The sequence below is a fragment of the Rhinoraja longicauda genome, chromosome 6 (genome assembly GCF_053455715.1).
Source record: "Rhinoraja longicauda isolate Sanriku21f chromosome 6, sRhiLon1.1, whole genome shotgun sequence".
Lineage (NCBI taxonomy): Eukaryota > Metazoa > Chordata > Chondrichthyes > Rajiformes > Arhynchobatidae > Rhinoraja > Rhinoraja longicauda.
The window spans coordinates 78909943-78928118 of NC_135958.1; the positions used below are offsets into that span (position 1 = coordinate 78909943).

General features: G+C 39.9%; 1 protein-coding gene across 1 annotated transcript in view; it reads right to left on the reverse strand.

The window, feature by feature from the left end:
- The window catches only part of pitpnc1a (phosphatidylinositol transfer protein cytoplasmic 1a), a 186527-nt gene that overhangs the window by 57293 nt on the left and 111058 nt on the right, over positions 1–18176 (reverse strand). Inside the window, exon 4 of the mRNA XM_078401430.1 lies at positions 11257–11264. Within this exon, the coding sequence (XP_078257556.1) occupies positions 11257–11264 (8 nt within the window). The remainder of the gene's footprint in view (positions 1–11256; positions 11265–18176) is intronic.

Below are 18176 nucleotides of genomic sequence, written 5' to 3' on the forward strand. Positions count from 1 at the left end.
ATCTAACACCTCCTCTTTCTTAATACTGACATGCTCTAGATTATCCACATACCCCACCTTGAAGGCTATATCTTCTATCTCATTCTCTTTGGTGAAATCACAGAATATTAAAAAAGTGCAATACAGGAAAAGACCCTTTAGTCCTCAATGTCTGTGCTGGACATGACACCAAGTCAAACTAACCTTATCAGTCTGAATATGATCCATATCCAGATGATAAGTATTCACTTACGACCTCACCCACACCACATAGATCCACACAAAGATTATCTTAAGGGGATCAATTCTTTCCCTGGCCACCCTGGCTCCTGATATCTTATAGAATGTTATTGGATTTTCCTTAATCTTACCAACGATATTTGATGGCCTCATTTTACCATCTTGGTTTCTTTCTTAAGTTCTCTCCTACATACTCTATATTGCTCAAGAGATTCTCTCATTCCCAGTTTCTTGTACCCGCCCTATGTTTCCTTTTTTCTCCTGACTAACCCTTCAATATCCTCCGCCATCCAAGGTTCTCTATCCTGACATCTTTGCCCTACGTCCTTAGTGGAACATGATAACTCTGAACTCTAGCAATATTCATTCAAGTTATTTATATAAATTGTAAAAAATCTGAGGCTTCACACTATGCCACACCATATTGCCAACCAGAGAAAATACTACATCAATCAGTTGTCTGTGCTTCCCACTTCTCCATAATATTCCTCATGGCAATTCTTTTAAATCAGTTTATTGGGCATACTTTCATGCTTGATAAATATCTCTGATAATCATTAAAGGAGTAAATATTAGTATTGTGTATCACATTAGAATATACAGTACATTGCAATGCTGGCAGGAAGTGGTTAATATCATGAAATGCTGTGTGAATTAACAGCTCATTAATTGTTTTAAAGATGCTTACTGTTAATGTTGAACAGTTGATGATTTTTTTCAGACCAAATATTTCTAACTGTATCATATTGCATACTTGTGACATACGGGAAATACTGAACAGGAATTTATGCTTCAAATTATTTATTGACCTTCAGATAAAATGCTTTTGAAATTAGTTACTGTAGCACCAACGCTCCCATGACTGATAAACACATTAGATGTTTTACCCACTCCAGTGAGAGTTGCTTATTCAGCAACAGGAATATTTGTTGTATAGCTGTTCCAGAGCAGAAACAAATCAAACAGCAGTTTTCCATTCACATGTTTCCTTCAAGTAAGCATTTGTGATACTGTTAAAAATATTTTTATTCAACTGTACTAAGTTTTAATGATGATTTGATAATTGTTCCAATGAACTTATTTCCCAGGTTAACAAGGGATTACTGTTTATCTTTAGCATCTGTCAATCAGTTACAAAGGTCATTTAAGAAAGAAAAGTTGATAGCGGCATAGTCATGAGTGAATGAACTCTGTTTAGATGTAATTTCACGCACAATACAGATCACAGGGACGACCAGAATAACTGAAAGCAGATACAGTGCATTCAGAAGTATTCAGACCCCTTCACTTTTTTCACATTTTGCTACATTACAACCTTATTTTACAATGGATTAAATTCTATTTTTTTATCATCAATCTACACACAATACCCCATAATAAAAAGCAAAAACAGGTGTTTAAATTTTTTTGAAAAGTAATTAAAAAGAAATAACTGAAATATCACATTTACATAAATATTCAGACCCTTTGCTATGACACTCAAAATTGAACTTATGTTCATCCTGTTTCCATTGATTATCCTTGAGATGTTTCTACAACTTGATTGGAGTCCACCAGTGATAAATTAAATTAATTGGACATGATTTGGAAGGGCATACACCTGTCTATATAAGGTTCCACAGTTGACAGTGCATGTCAGAGCAAAAACCAAGCCATGAAGACCAAGGAATTGTCTGTAGACCTTTGAGACAGGATTGTGTCGAGACACAGATCTGGGGAAGGGTATAAAACAATTTCTGCAGCATTGCAGGTCCCGAAGAGCACAGTGGCCTCCGTCATTGTTAAATGGAAGTACTTTGGAACCACCAGGACTCTTCATAGAGCTGGCTGCCCGGCCAAACTGAGTGATCGGGGGAGAAGGGCTTTGGTCAGGGAGGTGACCAAGAACCCGATGGTCACTCTGACTGAGCTCCAGAGTTCCTCTGTGAAGATGGGAGAACCTTCTAGAAGGACATCTATATCTGCAGCACTCCACCAATGAGGCCTTTATGGTAGAGTGGCCAGACGGAAGCCACTCCTCGGTAAAAGGCACATGACGGCCAGCTTGGAGTTTGCCTAAAGGCACCTAAAGGACTCCCGGAGCATGAGAAACAAGATTCTCCGGTCTGATGAAACCAAGATTGAACTCTTTGGCCTGAATGCTAAGTGGCATTGCTCATCACCTGCCTAATACCATACCTAGGGTGAAGCATGGTGGTGGCAGCATCATACCGTGGAGATGTTTTTTGTAACAAGTCTGTGAATGTCCTTAAGTGGCCCTGCCAGACATGAACCCGATCGAACATCTCTGGAGGGACCTGAAAATAGCTGTGCATCAATGCTCCCCATACAATCTGACAGAGCTCGAGAGAATCTGCAGAGAAGAATGGGAGAAATTACCCAAATACAGGTTTGCCAAGCTTGCAGTGTCATACCAAATAAGATTTGAGGCTGTAATCGCTGCCAAAGGTGCCTCAACAAAGTAGTATATGAAAATAACTGCAGATGCTGGTACAAATCGATTTATTCACAAAATGCTGGAGTAACTCAGCAGGTCAGGCAGCATCTCGGGAGAGAAGGAATGGGTGACGTTTCGGGTCGAGACCCTTCTTCAGACTGAAGAAGTCTGAAGAAGGGTCTCGACCCGAAACGTCACCCATTCCTTCTCTCCCGAGATGCTGCCTGGAATGCCTCAACAAAGTACTTAGTAAAGGGTCTGAATACTTACGTAAATGTGATATTGTGGCTGAAGCCGGCACACGTGGACGTTAGCCAGCCGGTTCTACTGGCGCGGCCTCGCCCTCGGGGTCGTCCCGCGTCCCGGCCCTTACCCCTGGAGTTCCCGCGGGTGCTTTCCCCTGGCGGGGTGGTTCCGGTTGCTGCGCCCGTCATGGCGCGCACGCGGGCTGGCCGTTTCGTCTGTTCCCCTGTCCGTTTCGTGCCTTCGGTTCTTGGGGGGGGGGGGGGGTCCTGTGGCGGCGCTCGGGGGCTAGGCCACTTCCTTGGTTATTCCACTCGGCACTCAGTGGACGGGAGGGATTAGGTCACTTCCTGGGTCAGTTCCCTTGGGTCAGGTGGTCTGGGACTATAAAAGGTTTTGGGTGTGTCGACTCACGAGTTCTTTAGTGCGGTGTATGTGTTCCTTGCGAAATAAAGTATAGCTACTACTCACCTGGCGTCTGGCCTGATTTCCGCGGCGACCGCACCCACTACAATATTTCAGTTATTTCTTTTTAATTACTTTGCAAAAATTTCTAAACACCTGTTTTCACTTTTTTATTATGGGATATTGTGTGTAGAATGATGATTTAAAAATTTTTTTTTTAATCCATTTTAAAATAAGGCTGTAGCAGCAAAATGGGGAAAAAGTGAAGGGGTCTGAATACTTTCTGAATGCACTGTAATGATTGCAGGATTGTAATCTTCGTGATGACACAATAAATCACCAGATTATAGGCTAGGCAGTTTATGAACGTCGTTGCAATTAATTTTTGACAAAGCTTACAGTCTTGATAATCATTTCTCTCCGTCTTATCTGAAATACATAGACCTATAACTTTTGATTTTAAATGAGTTGTTGTTCCCTAGGATATAAAACATTTTTGCCTTTCAACAATGATGGTGAGATGAAAGATGACAGATGCTGAGGCAAAGTCGTGCTTTTCTGGGGTGATTTTTAAGCTACCACTAAGTTCCTTGCAGATTTCTCAGACAAACTGTCAACAGAAGCACCAGATTGGTCCCAGAAATCAAAAATTACATGCTATTACACCTTCAGATTCACAATAAACATAATTTCCACAGTAAAAATAAATAATTATTTAATACAGTCTTAGTGACAATATATTTTGTACAAAGGCTAGGAAGAACAGCAATTCAGTGTGAAGGAGGGCCCTGACCCAGAACGCCACCTATCCATGTTCTCCAGAGATGCTGCCTGATCCACTGAGTTACTCCAGCACTTTGTGTCTTTTTTTGTAAACCAGCATCTGCAGTTCCTTGTTTCAGTATTCAGTTTATGTGTTTAGATTCTGCCATTGATCATAAGGTAAAGTGACTTGAGCTGAAGTGAACTGTGAGTTTATGTAGGAGAATGAACAATGAACTGACGCTTATGAATCGTTTTTTTTTACAATACTTCCAATGTGCATTCATGGTAAGTAATTATTTCCGTCTGTAGTTTGAGTGAAAGATTATTTATGATGTGAACAGGACAGTGTGGCCCACAGTGTGACCCAGTGGCCTAATGGAAAAGGCATCAGCCTCTGGAGCTGGGAATTGTGGGTTCAAGTCCCATTTGAGTCGCACCATCACACCTTTCGGCCGGTGTGGGCAAGTTGGGCCGAAAGGCTTGTTTCCACGCTGTATCACTCTATGACTCTATGACTGGTATTACCCATTTACTGTGGCATGCCAGACTGGAGAATACATGTACACTCGGTGTATCAATTCTTTCCTCTATCTTTGGTATAAACCACCATCTGCAGTTCTTTCCCACACATGGAGACCCTCCTTGTGCTTCTATTGCTTGAACTGCAGTAAGTACCAAACTGTCAGACAATCTGCTTAAAGAAGAAATAAATCTGCAAAACACTTCTCGTCAGTCTGAAAACTACAGATTCTGGAAATCTGAAATAAAAGTAGCAAAAGCTGCAAACACTCAATAGGCTAGACCCACTGAGTGGTTTCATCGTTTTCTGTTTACTTTTCACCACTTTTGTTGATCTCTGCAGACCTGAAGCAGTTTGATTAACACTGATGGTGAGCTCACGCAAAGCTAGGTCATGTTACTTGGATAAGTTCCCAATGTATTTTCGATGATTTCTACCCTGATGATTCCACTGAGGTATCTCTGAAAACACCTGCCAATTCCCTGATTTCTGCCTCAGAGTTAAAAATCTTCCATAATGTTCAGCTATCCAAAGATCAAAATATGAAAGGATAGTCACAAAATTAATGACTGGCATATTTTTGATAAGAGATAGAAGGAACTGCAGATGCTGGAATCTTGAGCAAAACACAAAGTGCTGGAGGAACTCGGCAGGTCAGGAAACATCTATTGAGGGCAACACTTCAGGTTGAGACCCTTTTTCAGACTCAAAGTCTGAAGATGTTTGAGGAAGGGTTTCAACCCAAAACGATGCTTATATTTTTGAGAAGTATTGCATACAATATGGTCTAAATTTACTTGGAAATTTTAATTTTTGAATTTATGTGAAAACCAACTTACTATACCTAATTACAGGATGTATCATTGCAGTAAGTCTTCATTTTGTGACGGGCAATTTAAGTCACATCCACCCCAAGACAAAACAAAGTAATGTAGTACTTGGAATAATATGTAATTTAGAGGGATAATTTTCCATTCACATTATAAGTAACAACATCAAAAAAAACTCTGATAAAATATTTAATTCAAATTTGCTTTCACTGAAATGCCCTACGGTTTCCTGCTGTTATACTTTTATTGGTTTTTAAAATATTTTACCAGTAGATGTAACTGAATGAAATACCATTACCTGTAAATTGAATTTTATAGCAGCCAATTCTGTATGTCATGTAATTAAATCAGGGACGTACTGCAGGCTGCACAAGGTATATGAATTGTTCCAGGCCCATCGTATTTTGTTCACCAGTTCTTCACTCACACAGAAGCAAGTTTTCACTCTGTTTGTGAGGTTTGCTTCAGCATCTTGAAATCTGGAGTCCGTCTGTAATGGGTCCCAAGGAATACACTTACCCAGTTCTCTCCTGGCTCTATCCACAACAAACACCATTTGCACTCCCAAATGCACTCCCAAATCTCCAATGTACGATGTCCACCTACCTAAATGTAGACCCATCAACCAATCCAGCCACCAGGTCCCCAAAATCCATGATTACGTTATCTCTTGACCACTGACCTGGTCAGGTTATCCTGACCTCCACAGAGGTGCCAATAGCCTCCTCCCCAAAACCATTCCCCACACATACCGTTTACTGAGCAACAAAACAAAAACTGCTGAAGAAACTCAGTAGGTTGAGTAGCATCAGTGGATGGATTTCAAGATTTCAAGATCAATTTATTGTCACGTGTACCAATTAAGGTACAGTGAAATTTGAGTTACCCTATAGCCATACTAAGTGAAAAGCAACAAGACACACAGCCATACAAAATAAAATTTTACATAAACATCCACCACAGCGGATTCCACATTCCTCACTGTGATGGAAGGTAATAAAGTTCAATCATCTTCCTCTTTGTTCTCCCGCGGTCGGGGCTGTTGAACCATCTGCAGTCGGGGCTTGTGATCAAGCAGCCGACGGTCCGAAGCCTCGTGTCAGGATGGTCGAAAACTCCCGTGTTGGGGCGGTTAAAACTCTCACCGCAGCATGGAGCTCCCGAGTCGGCCTCTTCTTACCAGAGACCGCGGGCTTCACGATGTTAAAGTCCACAGGCCCCGCGGTTGGAGCACTCCACAGTCGATCCCCAGCAAAGAGATCACAGCTCTGCGATGTTAAATTCCGCGCCGCGCCCGCGGCATGAAGCGCCGGGCCGGTCTCCAGGAAAGGCAGTCAACTCCTCGATGTTAGGCCGCAGAGGGGACGGAGATAAGATACGGAATGAAATTGCATCTCCGTCAAGGTAAGAGATTGAAAAAAAGTTTCCCCCAATTTCCCCCCCCACCCCCCACATAAAACAAACCATGCAACCTAACTAGCTGTTTAATGTACCTAAACATGCATCATTCAATCTTTAGGCAGATATCCTTTAGCATTCTGATTTCATAAGAGTATTCTTCAATTTCTTCAGTGCCTCATTTACCAGCATTACAAAAGAACTTGCAGATTCTTGTCATTCACTTATTAATTAGTTTCCTTTTATTGGAACATTCTCCAAACTCCAAAAATTATGAACATACATTGAGTTATCACAGCCAGACATTCATCATGACAAATACTGAAACACATTTCCCATTATTTTATGTGAGGGTAATTATTCCAGAATATTAAAATACCTTTATTTAAACCTTACTGTTTTATTTGACAGCAACCATATTTATGCATCTGAATCAGATGAATTGTGGGTTCAAATCATTAAAAGCGTTGCAGATGCAGAGAATTCTCTCTCATTGTTCTTTTTCCACTTTATCTAGATTTGCAGGATTAATTCAATACCATTCCCTTGTGCCTCTTAACTTTTTACAGTAGAGACCTGAGCACAGAATTTAGATTGATATTCAACTTTATCAAGTACAATATCAATTCCCTTTCAAGTAGGCAAGACAGGCAAAGTAAAGGGAGAAGATTCTAAAACACAAAGGCATAGACTTAAGGCGAGAGGGAGAGATTTTAGAGGGACCTTAGGGGCAACCTATTTACTCAGAAGATAGTCCATAATATCTGGAATGAGCTACCAGAGGAAGCTATAGAAGTGAATACAATTAGGGCGGCAGTGTGGCCCAGTTGGTAAAGCTGCTGCCTGACAGCGCCAGAGACCTGGATTAGATCTGGACCTCGGGTGTTGTCTGTGTGGAGTTTGCACATTTTCCCCGTGACCGCGTTGGTTTCTTCTGGGTGCTCTGGTTTCCTCCCAAACCCCAATGTATCTCTGAAGGTTAATTGGTGCCTGTGTTAAAAAAATTAATTGCCCCAAGTGTGTAGTAGGGAATGAATGAGAAAGTGAGATAACATAGATCAAGTGTGAATGTGAAATCAATGTTCGGCATGGACTCGGGGTGAGCAGAATGGCCTGTTTCCAGGCGGTTTCACTAAATATCTCCTCCATGATGTATAGTTCTCGTACGCTAGAGGCAAAAGAACCCATTAAAAAAAATACACCTTTACTTGGAGAAATCTGCTGTGAGGCAGCAGTGCTCCCTACACTGAAACAATACTCACCCGTCAAAAATTATATGAACTCAGAGGATATTCAGAGGTGATTATATTTGCATAATGTTGTGCAATTTCATAAAATGTAGAATTCCAGTTTTACAAGAATTAGTTTCCCAATTTTCCACAGAAGTCCAAATAACAAAGATGAACATTCAATCGATATTACATCAAAATAACTATCAGAAACGTATTTTATATTTGTCTAAAAGTAACCAAAGAGCATTTGCACATCTATAATCTACAAATGTAATACCCACCATCCTTGGGTAGCTATAAGAAAATAACTGCAGATGCTGGTACAAATCGATTTATTCACAAAATGCTGGAGTAACTCAGCAGGTCAGGCAGCATCTCGGGAGAGAAGGAATCTTTGGGTAGCTAGTTTTTAAAACTTCAGTGCAAGGAATGGGATAATCGCAGATGCTAGAAATATATAGCTTATACAGGAGGTCAATCAAAATCTGCAATGTTATTATGAATCATGAAATCAGTAGCTGTGTTGTATTAACAGCATATTTGTTTCTGCTTGCTTTGCCAATTGCTGTCTTTACTAAATGAACCTAGTTTCCAAGCGTAATGGAAGTGGCGGCAATTATGAAATAATATTGAGGGCGTGCCTTCACCAAAAGTTCAAGAGGTAGTTCACCTCCACCAGGTCAGTTAGGGATGGCAATAAACGCTGGTCTGGTCTCCCCAACAATGGAATGAATAGAAAAATCCATTCATAGTTTTGGAGGCATATAATAGACTGAAAACAACAAGCAAACAAACTTCTGGTTGCAGCGAGAAAAGAAACAATTGGCCCACTGAGAAACATCTCCAGTGGCATCCAAAGTCTCAACCACAACAGCCAGAGGTGTTGGACACTACTACAGTATTAAGAGATAACTGGAGGCCAAGGTTAAGAGTGAAATACCAATGTGGTGAGACCTGGTCACAAGACCCAGCTATCCCTTCTGGGCAACGCAGCAATTCACTTACACTTCTTCCAAATTAGTGTAATGTGTTTTGTACTCGTGATGTGTGGTCTCCTCTACATTTGAAAAATCAAATGCAGATTGGGTAATTGTAGTGTCCCTCCTTTCTGCAAGTGTAACCTTGGGCTTTCAACTCTATGCGATTAATTCTTCATTCCATTTCCACTTTGACCCACATATCTGTCTATGGCTTCTTGAAGCCAAATGTAAGCTGAAGGAACAGCGTCACACCTTTAGTCTAAGTATGTTAGAGCCCTCAGGAGTCAATATTGAATTCAATAACCTTTCTGCTGTATATAGGAACTGCTCAACTTTCTCTTTTATTTCAGATTTCCATGGTTCCTTTATTGCTTTTTGTTTGGTTTATCTCTTTCCTTAGTCCTCATCCATCTCTCTCGATTCACACCTGCTCCTGACAGCGCAGCTGCACTTAACAAGTCTTCATCACTCTCTCCCTGCTGGCGCCAACACCTTCTGTGTCATGTTTTTCTTATCTCCACCCTTTCACAGACATTTGTAGAAAAGCACAGCACAGGGATGGGCCCTTTGCCCCACAATATCTGCATCCAGCACTGTGCCAAATGCATTTGACAACACATGGTTCGTATACGCCTATTCCCTGTCTGTTCATGTACCTGACTAAATGCGTCTTAAAGATCACGGTCATTTTAGCTTTTACCATCTGCCCTGGCAGAATGTTCCTGGCACCCACCACACTCTGTATAAAAACTTCTGCCTCACAAATTTCCTTCAAGCTTTCCCCCTCTCACCTTAAACTATGCCTTCTACTATTTAACATTTCATAAACCATAGAATAGCACAGCACAGGAATAGGCCCTTTGGCCCACTATGTCTGTGCCAAACATGATGCCTAATCTTCTTTGACTGCAGCTGAACTCCCTCAACTCCCTACATATCCATGTGCCTATCTAAAAGCCTCTTAAATGCCAATATCGTATCATCGGCCAAAATAATTCCCTCCACAAATAGTGCCTGACCCACTGAGTTCCTCCAGCAGCTCTCCTTTTTTGCTACAGATTCCAGCATCTGCTGTCTCTTGTGCCTCTTTTATATCCTGCTGTGTTCTTTGACAACTTTCCTCCCTATCCACAACGCAACCAATTTCCATGCCATCTGCAAACGTTTTTATCAGACCATCAATGTTTTCATTCAAATCATTCATATATATTACAAACAAAGATATTCCCTTCCTTCTCTCCACCCCTTCCGCTTCTCTGTAATTTAAAATATGGTTTATTTCTAACTTTTCCTGGTTCTGATGAAAGATTATTATTCCTGAAACATTAACTGATTCTCTCTCCAAACATGTAAACTGACTGCTGAACATTTAAAGCATTTTCACTTTTGTTTCAGATTTCCAGCATCTGCAGACTTTAGCTCTTCAGATTTCTCCCCATTGCCCATAACACTCCAGTCAGCCAATGAGGTGAAACAAATCTCGCATTCTCCATCATTATCTCAGCTGGTATCAGCGGTCTCATTACAGACTAGGAATCAACTTGGGCATTCTTGGTCTCTATAGCTTAATTTATAGCACAGCAGATGTTCATTTACAAAAACAGAACATGGTAGCCCACTACCATGAAAGTGAAAATGAAAGCTCCTTTGAAGTAAACAGAGTGCACAGACGATTATGGTTTCCGGTTTTTATAGTGCGTTACCAGACATGAGCTTTCTTAAACCATCTGATTCTTTGGATTGCATAGGTAGATAACACAAGTCTTTGACCCAACAGTCAAGTTCTAGATACTTAACAATTTAAGTAGCCAAAATAAAAGTAAAATAGTTCTTAAAATGTTTTAATGAGATACATTTCCTAAGTCAAATAGCTTGTCTCAGTGGTCTAGGTTTATCCAAACATTATCCTTGGCAACCTGCACAATTTTGAAGACTGTTGAAGTCGTGCTATCACCACTGTCCCATCTCATACCACAAATCAGCTAATTCAGCAAAGATGAGAGACACATCTAAAGTCTTTCTGATGATTTTATAATCACTATGCAAGCTGCTGACGAGGCGTATCTGTCTTCTGATCAACATTTCAAGTATGGTCCTTAAATAGATCAGAATCAGGATCAATGCCTGCAGTAAAAACCTAACCACTCCATATCGATTTTACATTTTAAATAAAGTATTTCACAGCTCAGCGACCAAACAAAAGTAACATAATGCAGAGGGTACTTACGGTGTATTCTGTACCATGTTCCCAACAATAAAATGGCACATAAAGAGAAAGATAAAGACAAACTGTAAATATAGGTAGCATGGATTTATTGCCCACAATATACAGTACTTTCAAAAACTATACACCAAGTGTTAAAAGCAAATGTAAGCACAATAAATTTATCCTACTGAATACACAGTCCAACATTTAATTAAGACCATCACGTGTTATAGTGGGGGAAGGGAAGCAGAAACATCATAACCATTCATCACAGCTCCATATAATCTATTTTGTAATTATTTCTATAAGCATGTTCAAATATTCTGGTGTAATTGATCATCAGCATGCAAATTTGGATTCACAAAAAAAAATTGCTATATGCTGCAAAATAAGTTAGGCAAAATCCTTTCATTCAACACTTGTTTCTTTTTGTATGAAAATATATTTTTATCTGGGATACTTGACAATCATAGCTACCAAAGAAAAGGGACAACCTAATTCCAGGTATATGATGACATAACTATGTGTTAGCAGCCAAGAAATGTACTTGAAAAGCACAAAGGGAATTTACCTTCTGATGTACGTATGTTTCTGCAGGAACGTGATTGGGAACATGATTGAGTCTGAGAATTGAGGATTATGGGGGTAAATTGAGGGGTTTGTTGAATTCTTGTGAATCACCACGGCAAAATGTACAGAAATTGCTGTCGAAACAACCATACTTTTAGAAAATTAGATCAAAGGTACGAATGCTCTACATTCTTCCTCCATTACACTTCACTTTCATGAAATGCCCTCACCTGATCCCAAAAATAGTCAACATTGAAATGTTATATCAAGAATAGCAATGGAAACAATATCCATTACTATCTAGCTGAAATCCAATAAAATACTCAAAGGACCAATAAGCAACTGGAATAAAAATGGTAATTGAATCCTGAAATAATCATGAATAAAATGTAACAGATTCACTAATGGCTGAGAACTTTTCCAAAGGCTGAAAATGCTTTGTTTCCATTTTACATGTTCAAATGAAGGAAAAATATTGATTTAACGCCACAACTTATTTTAATTTCAGTGACTATTACACTTCTGCAACTTGATGAAAACGCTATTGTCATTTTCCATTTGAGTTAAAACTTTAAACTTACCTTTGATGAACAAACCTATGATGTTCCAAATGCAGAGGGCAACCTTTTTAAAATGGCTCCAATTCTAGCAATTCAGAGGCTGTAATAACTTCAGTGAAAGACTTCTCCTCTGATACTCTCCCTTTTCTCCAGAGATGCTGCTTGACCGCTGAGTTACTCCAGTTTTTTGTGTCTATCCTCTGATACTAATTCACCTCTTCTGTGCTCTTGTGGTCAAAATTTCAGCTGAAGTGTTTCCCATGTACCTATTGCTTGAAGATAGGAAAGTATCAGCAAGTGCTTTCAATGTAATGGTTCTTCCAGCTAATTACTGCAGATACGCCATCCACAAGTAAATTTTGATGATTGATTGGCATTCAATGTTTGATTACCTGCAATGAACATTAAAATTATATGAGAATATATTTTGATGACTTCTTGTGGAGGAGATCTCAGGAAGGCAGACACAAAATGCTGGAGTAACTCAGCGGGAAAGAAGGCAAATGTATTGCTGCATATTTCCTTTCTTTGAAGAAAACAATGTTGTCAAAGTCAATACTTTGGCAGAAGATATTTGAGGAAGAAGATAGACACAAAAAGCTGGAATATCAGACAGCATCTCTGGAGAAAAGGTACAGTGATGTTTTGGGTCAAGACCCTTATTCAGTAAGAAGATCTTGCTTTTAAATATAGGTTGAAATAATATTCAGTTTGTAAAGATATGACTCGTACAAAGAGTAGACTGTGTCTGCTGTTGGAATACAGTTTTTTTTTCAACCACAAGTGCCAAAATGTGATTTTATCAATGTACCCAAATCTCTTCCAAAAACACTGAGATTTGGACCACTGACAGTTCTTTTTTTTCCAACGACTCTAGCCTCCAATAAGCAACGCATAGCTATCATTAAGAGTGTGGAATATCTCTTATGTGAGAAGTTGGGCATGTTTGTAACAGGCTTAGTTTGATGAAAGTGCTGGGCAGGTAAGAAAGGTTAACTTACATATCTACCTTCCTAAGGCTTCACACATTTTGGTGCTTGTACCCTACTTCCAATTGTCGTAGACTGCCCAAGTTGACAGTCATCCTTCTCTGCTTATTTCTTCAGCTATTGCATTTCTTATTGGTATCTCATTTTCCCCAGGCTGGGCGTTAGAATCTCTGGTATAATTTACTGTAGATGGCATGGCAAATCAAAGTACAAATGGTCAATTAATTATCTTTTAAAAATACATTATAATATTTCATTTTGATTAGGTAGCAAATGGTTCCAAATTTGAAAAGTATAAAAATCTATGGGTTTGTGCCCACTGGGCTAGACATCAATTTAACGGTGGTCACGAAAAAGACCTTTCACCTGTTTTCATCCAGATGAGTTCAAGTATGGGTACCAATTTGCATTTTCACCTCACAACAGGGATTTTAAATGGAAAGCAAAGGTCAAATATATTTTTATCTACAGTCTCTGTTTCTACCACAATTCATTTAACTTTCTTCTCAATCCATTTATAAATAAACAACCCCATTCTGCACCCACCAATCACTTAATCCTCATTGTCTTTCCCAGTTGATCCCACTTCTTACAATTGCAAATCTCCTGAGTCTTTGCTTTCACGAGATATTGGCATTGTTGTTTGATATCAGCTGAACACAAATGGCTCAATATTTTTGGTCTCCTTCCTCAAGATAAATAGAATTTGTAATCACTTACATCCTTTTCATGCTTTGTCATCTAAAGGGTTTTTTTGTCAACTGCTGCTTGTGTAAAGAATTGAGAATGTTAAGTGTGTCAGGAGTAACACGATGTCTCCCTATAACTATTATGTTAGCTAATTAGCACAATCTCAGTTACAGTGTTCAGCACACATCAGTTACAAACCTTCAAGGAGACAAGATATATTTGAATATGCCGCATGCTATGAAAACAGAATTTAAACTAAATATTAAAGTGTCGTAGAATCAACCACAAATAAATGGCCCGACAGACTCTGAATGAGGAAACTGCATAAAATTAACTAAGGACTGTGAAATGAATGCTTCAGGAAAGCCTTGGCAATGACAACAGTGTATATCAAAATTGTAGGTAGACACAAAATGCTGGAGTAACTCAGCGGGACAGGCAGCATCTCTGGAGAGAAGGAATGGGAGATGTTTCGGGCCGAGACAAATGTTTGGTAACATTAATCCAGAAATTACCTCTAAAATCTTACAAAGAGAATCAATTCATGGGCAGTATTGCGGCACAGTCATGCTGTATCATTTTAGTTTTTAGAAGAATGAGCCTGCCAGCACTGGAGTAAAACACTCTCCATAACCATCAATGCGGAGCTAAGGAGTGGAAAGGCTGGAAAGCAAAACCAGTGTAATCCTCAATTGCTATTTTGCATCTTCTAAGAATGGTTATAATGCAGCATTAGAAGAAAGCTTATAGATGATGATGTGTTTCAAAACTACCACCACACAGAAGGGAGTGAGTGCCTGGAACATGCTGTGGGTGTGGGTATGGGGGTTGGTGGTGGTGGAGGCAGTTACAAAAGTGGCATTTGAGAGACTTTTGGATAGGCACATGGAGATGCAGGGAATGGAAGGGATATGGATTAAGTGCAGGTAGATGTGAGTTAATTTTGGCATCGTGTTTGGCACGGACATTGTGGGCTAAAGTGCCTGTTTTTATGCTGTACTGTTCTAGGTCCTAAATAAAAAGGTGCAGAGTTCAGTGAAAGGGGGACAATAAGATGGTGGGGGAATGGACAATTGAATGACCTTCTACAACAGGGCCAATTGTACTGAAAATGAACTATAATACATTTTGTGGCAGTTTGTTATTGCAACACTGATGTATACCTTATAATTAATTCCCTCAGTAAATGACAAAACATGGGAATGTGTCAATCCAGTTTAAAAATCGAATTATTTAAAATACTTCAAGGTAAATAAACTGCAAAGTAGTCTGTCCATGGCTCTTTGTAACAATGTTATAAAACAATAAATGCTAATTTAAATAGGTTACTAATATTCCCAGATGAAGCAAATAACGTGTCCTTTTGAAAATGTCCTGTTCAATGAACAGCCTGAGCTGCAGCTGTATAACATTAAAGGCAGTAAAGCGTTAAGTATTATATAATCTCAGCATTTGTGTTTACAAGTGGCACTTGAAAATGGTAGCTTAGTAACTGCAGCAGTTTGCTCCATCATTTCAGTAAAGACAGTTTCTTTCTACCCTACAATAATTTGCATGCAATTATGTTAAGATTGGAACTGGTCAGGTACTACTTTTCCATGATTTATAAAATGTTTTTCTGTGAAATCATTTATTAACAAAAGCAATAAATTTCACACAATCATAGTCATAGTCGTTTATTTGTCACATACACATAAATGTGTAGTGAAATGAAACATTACCCGCAGTTGAACAATAAGACCAATAAGAATAATCAATAAAAATGCAATAACACATACAATCACAAACTAACACCAAACAAAAAGAAACATCCATCACAGTGAGTCTCCTCCAGTCCCTCCTCACTGTGATGGAAGGCCACAATGTCTTTTCTCTTCCCCTGCCGTCTTTTCCTGCGGTCAGGCTATTGTCGTTGCCACGTCAGGACGGTCGGGGCTCCCCGATCGGGGCAATTTATATCTAACTGTGTGGGCTAGATTGCCTTAACTGATGAACAGCATATGTTTCATAGGCCAGAATGAATGGAATGGATGAAAAATCAGTGTTGTTCCATCCTTCCCACAGATCCCATTATTCAAGTCATTCGAGTTGTTTTTCAATAGACAATAGGTGCAGGAGTAGGCCATTTGGTCCTTTAAGCCAGCACCACCATTCAATGTGATCATGGCTGATCATTCTCAACCAGTACCCCGTTCCTGCCTTCTCCCCATACCCCCTGACTCCGCAATCCTTAAGAGCTCTATCTAGCTCTCTCTTGAATACATTCAGAGAATTGGCCTCCACTGCCTTCTGAGGCAGAGAATTCCACAGATTTATAACTCTCTGACTGAAAAAGTTTTTCCTCATCTCCATTCTAAATGGCCTACCCCTTATTCTTAAACTGTGGCCCCTGGTTCTGGACTCCCCCAACATTGGGAACATGTTTCCTGCCTCTAACATGTCCAACCCCTTAATAATCTTATATGTTTCGATAAGATCCCCTCTCATCCTTCTAAATTCCAGTGTATACAAGCCTAGCCGCTCCAGTCTTTCAACATATGACAGTCCCGCCATTCCGGGAATTAACCTAGTAAACCTACGCTGCACACCCTCAATAGCAAGAATATCCTTCCTCAAAATTGGAGACCAAAACTGCGCACAGTACTCCAGGTGCGGTCTCACTAGGGCCCTGTACAACTGCAGAAGGACCTCTTTGCTCCTATACTCAACTCCTCTTGTTATGAAGGCCAACATTCCATTGGCTTCCTTCACTACCTGCATGCTTTCTTTCCGTGACTGATGCACTAGGACACCCAGATCTCGTTGTACGTTCCCTTTTCCTAACTTGACACCATTCAGATAGTAATCTGCCTTCCTATTCTTACCACCAAAGTGGATAACCTCACACTTATCCACATTAAACTGCATCTGCCATGCATCCGCCCACTCACACAACCTGTCCAAATCACCCTGCAACCTCATAGCATCTTCCTCACAGTTCACACTACCACCCAGCTTTGTATCATCTGCAAATTTGCTAATGGTACTTTTAATCCCTTCATCCAAGTCATTAATGTATATTGTAAATAGCTGCGGTCCCAGCACCAAGCCTTGTGGTACCCCACTAGTCACTGCCTGCCATTCTGAAAGGGACCCATTTATCCCCACTCTTTGCTTTCTGTCTGTCAACCAATTTTCTATCCATCTCTTTCTGCCCTTGCCCAACACCCAGATCCCCTTTTTAAAAAATCAACTGAATTCCTTTTCTTTCGTGGGGTCGAGTTCTAAACATAGATATATATCTTCAATATCTCATCCAATTCTTCATTCTGAAACGAAAAAAATCTGCAGGAATGCAGCAGGTCAAGCAGCATCTTTGCAGGCGAAGGGCTGGTGAAGGTTTCAGATTGAGACCCTGCATCAGGCGTGAGTGAAGAAAGACAATATCTTGTATGGCGAGTGGAGAAGAAGGGAAGAGACAAAGGCTGGAAAGTGAAAAAATGGAACCCGATGAACCAGATAGATTCATTTGGAAATTATTATATCTACGCCATCCAATTAAAAATATCAATGATATGTTCCTGATATTTGCATTCACCATTTGTATGATGCGCCAATTGATTCTTGAAATGGCAGGTTTGTCATGTGGGGAGAGATTAAACAGATGGGGTCTATTTAAGTTCACCAGAGTGAAAATTAATTCCATTCAAATCTACAATCATCCTAAGGGCACCACAGTGTCGATGCAGAGTTAATGTATCAAGAACCATTCTCTGGTGAACTATTCAGAAAATGAGCTATTCAGAATTGGATAAGGAGAAATTTCTTCAAGGGGAAGTTGATCTTTGGAATTCTCCACCTGAGAGGGCTGTAAAGGCTCAGTCACTGAGAACATTCAATACAAAGATTGGTAAATGTTTAGATATTAAAGAAATTAAGGGCTCTGGGGTTAGTGCAGTAAAGTAGAGCTGAAGTGTGATCTGATTGAAAGGAGGAGCAGGCACAATGAGTCGAACAGTCTGCTTCTGCTTCTATTTATGTTCCTAGATAACAATAATCAAAAGGTTTAGTTCATAAATCATAGGAGCAGAATTAGGCCATTCAGCCCATCGAGTCTACTCCACCATTCAATCTCTTTCCCTCTTAACCCCAT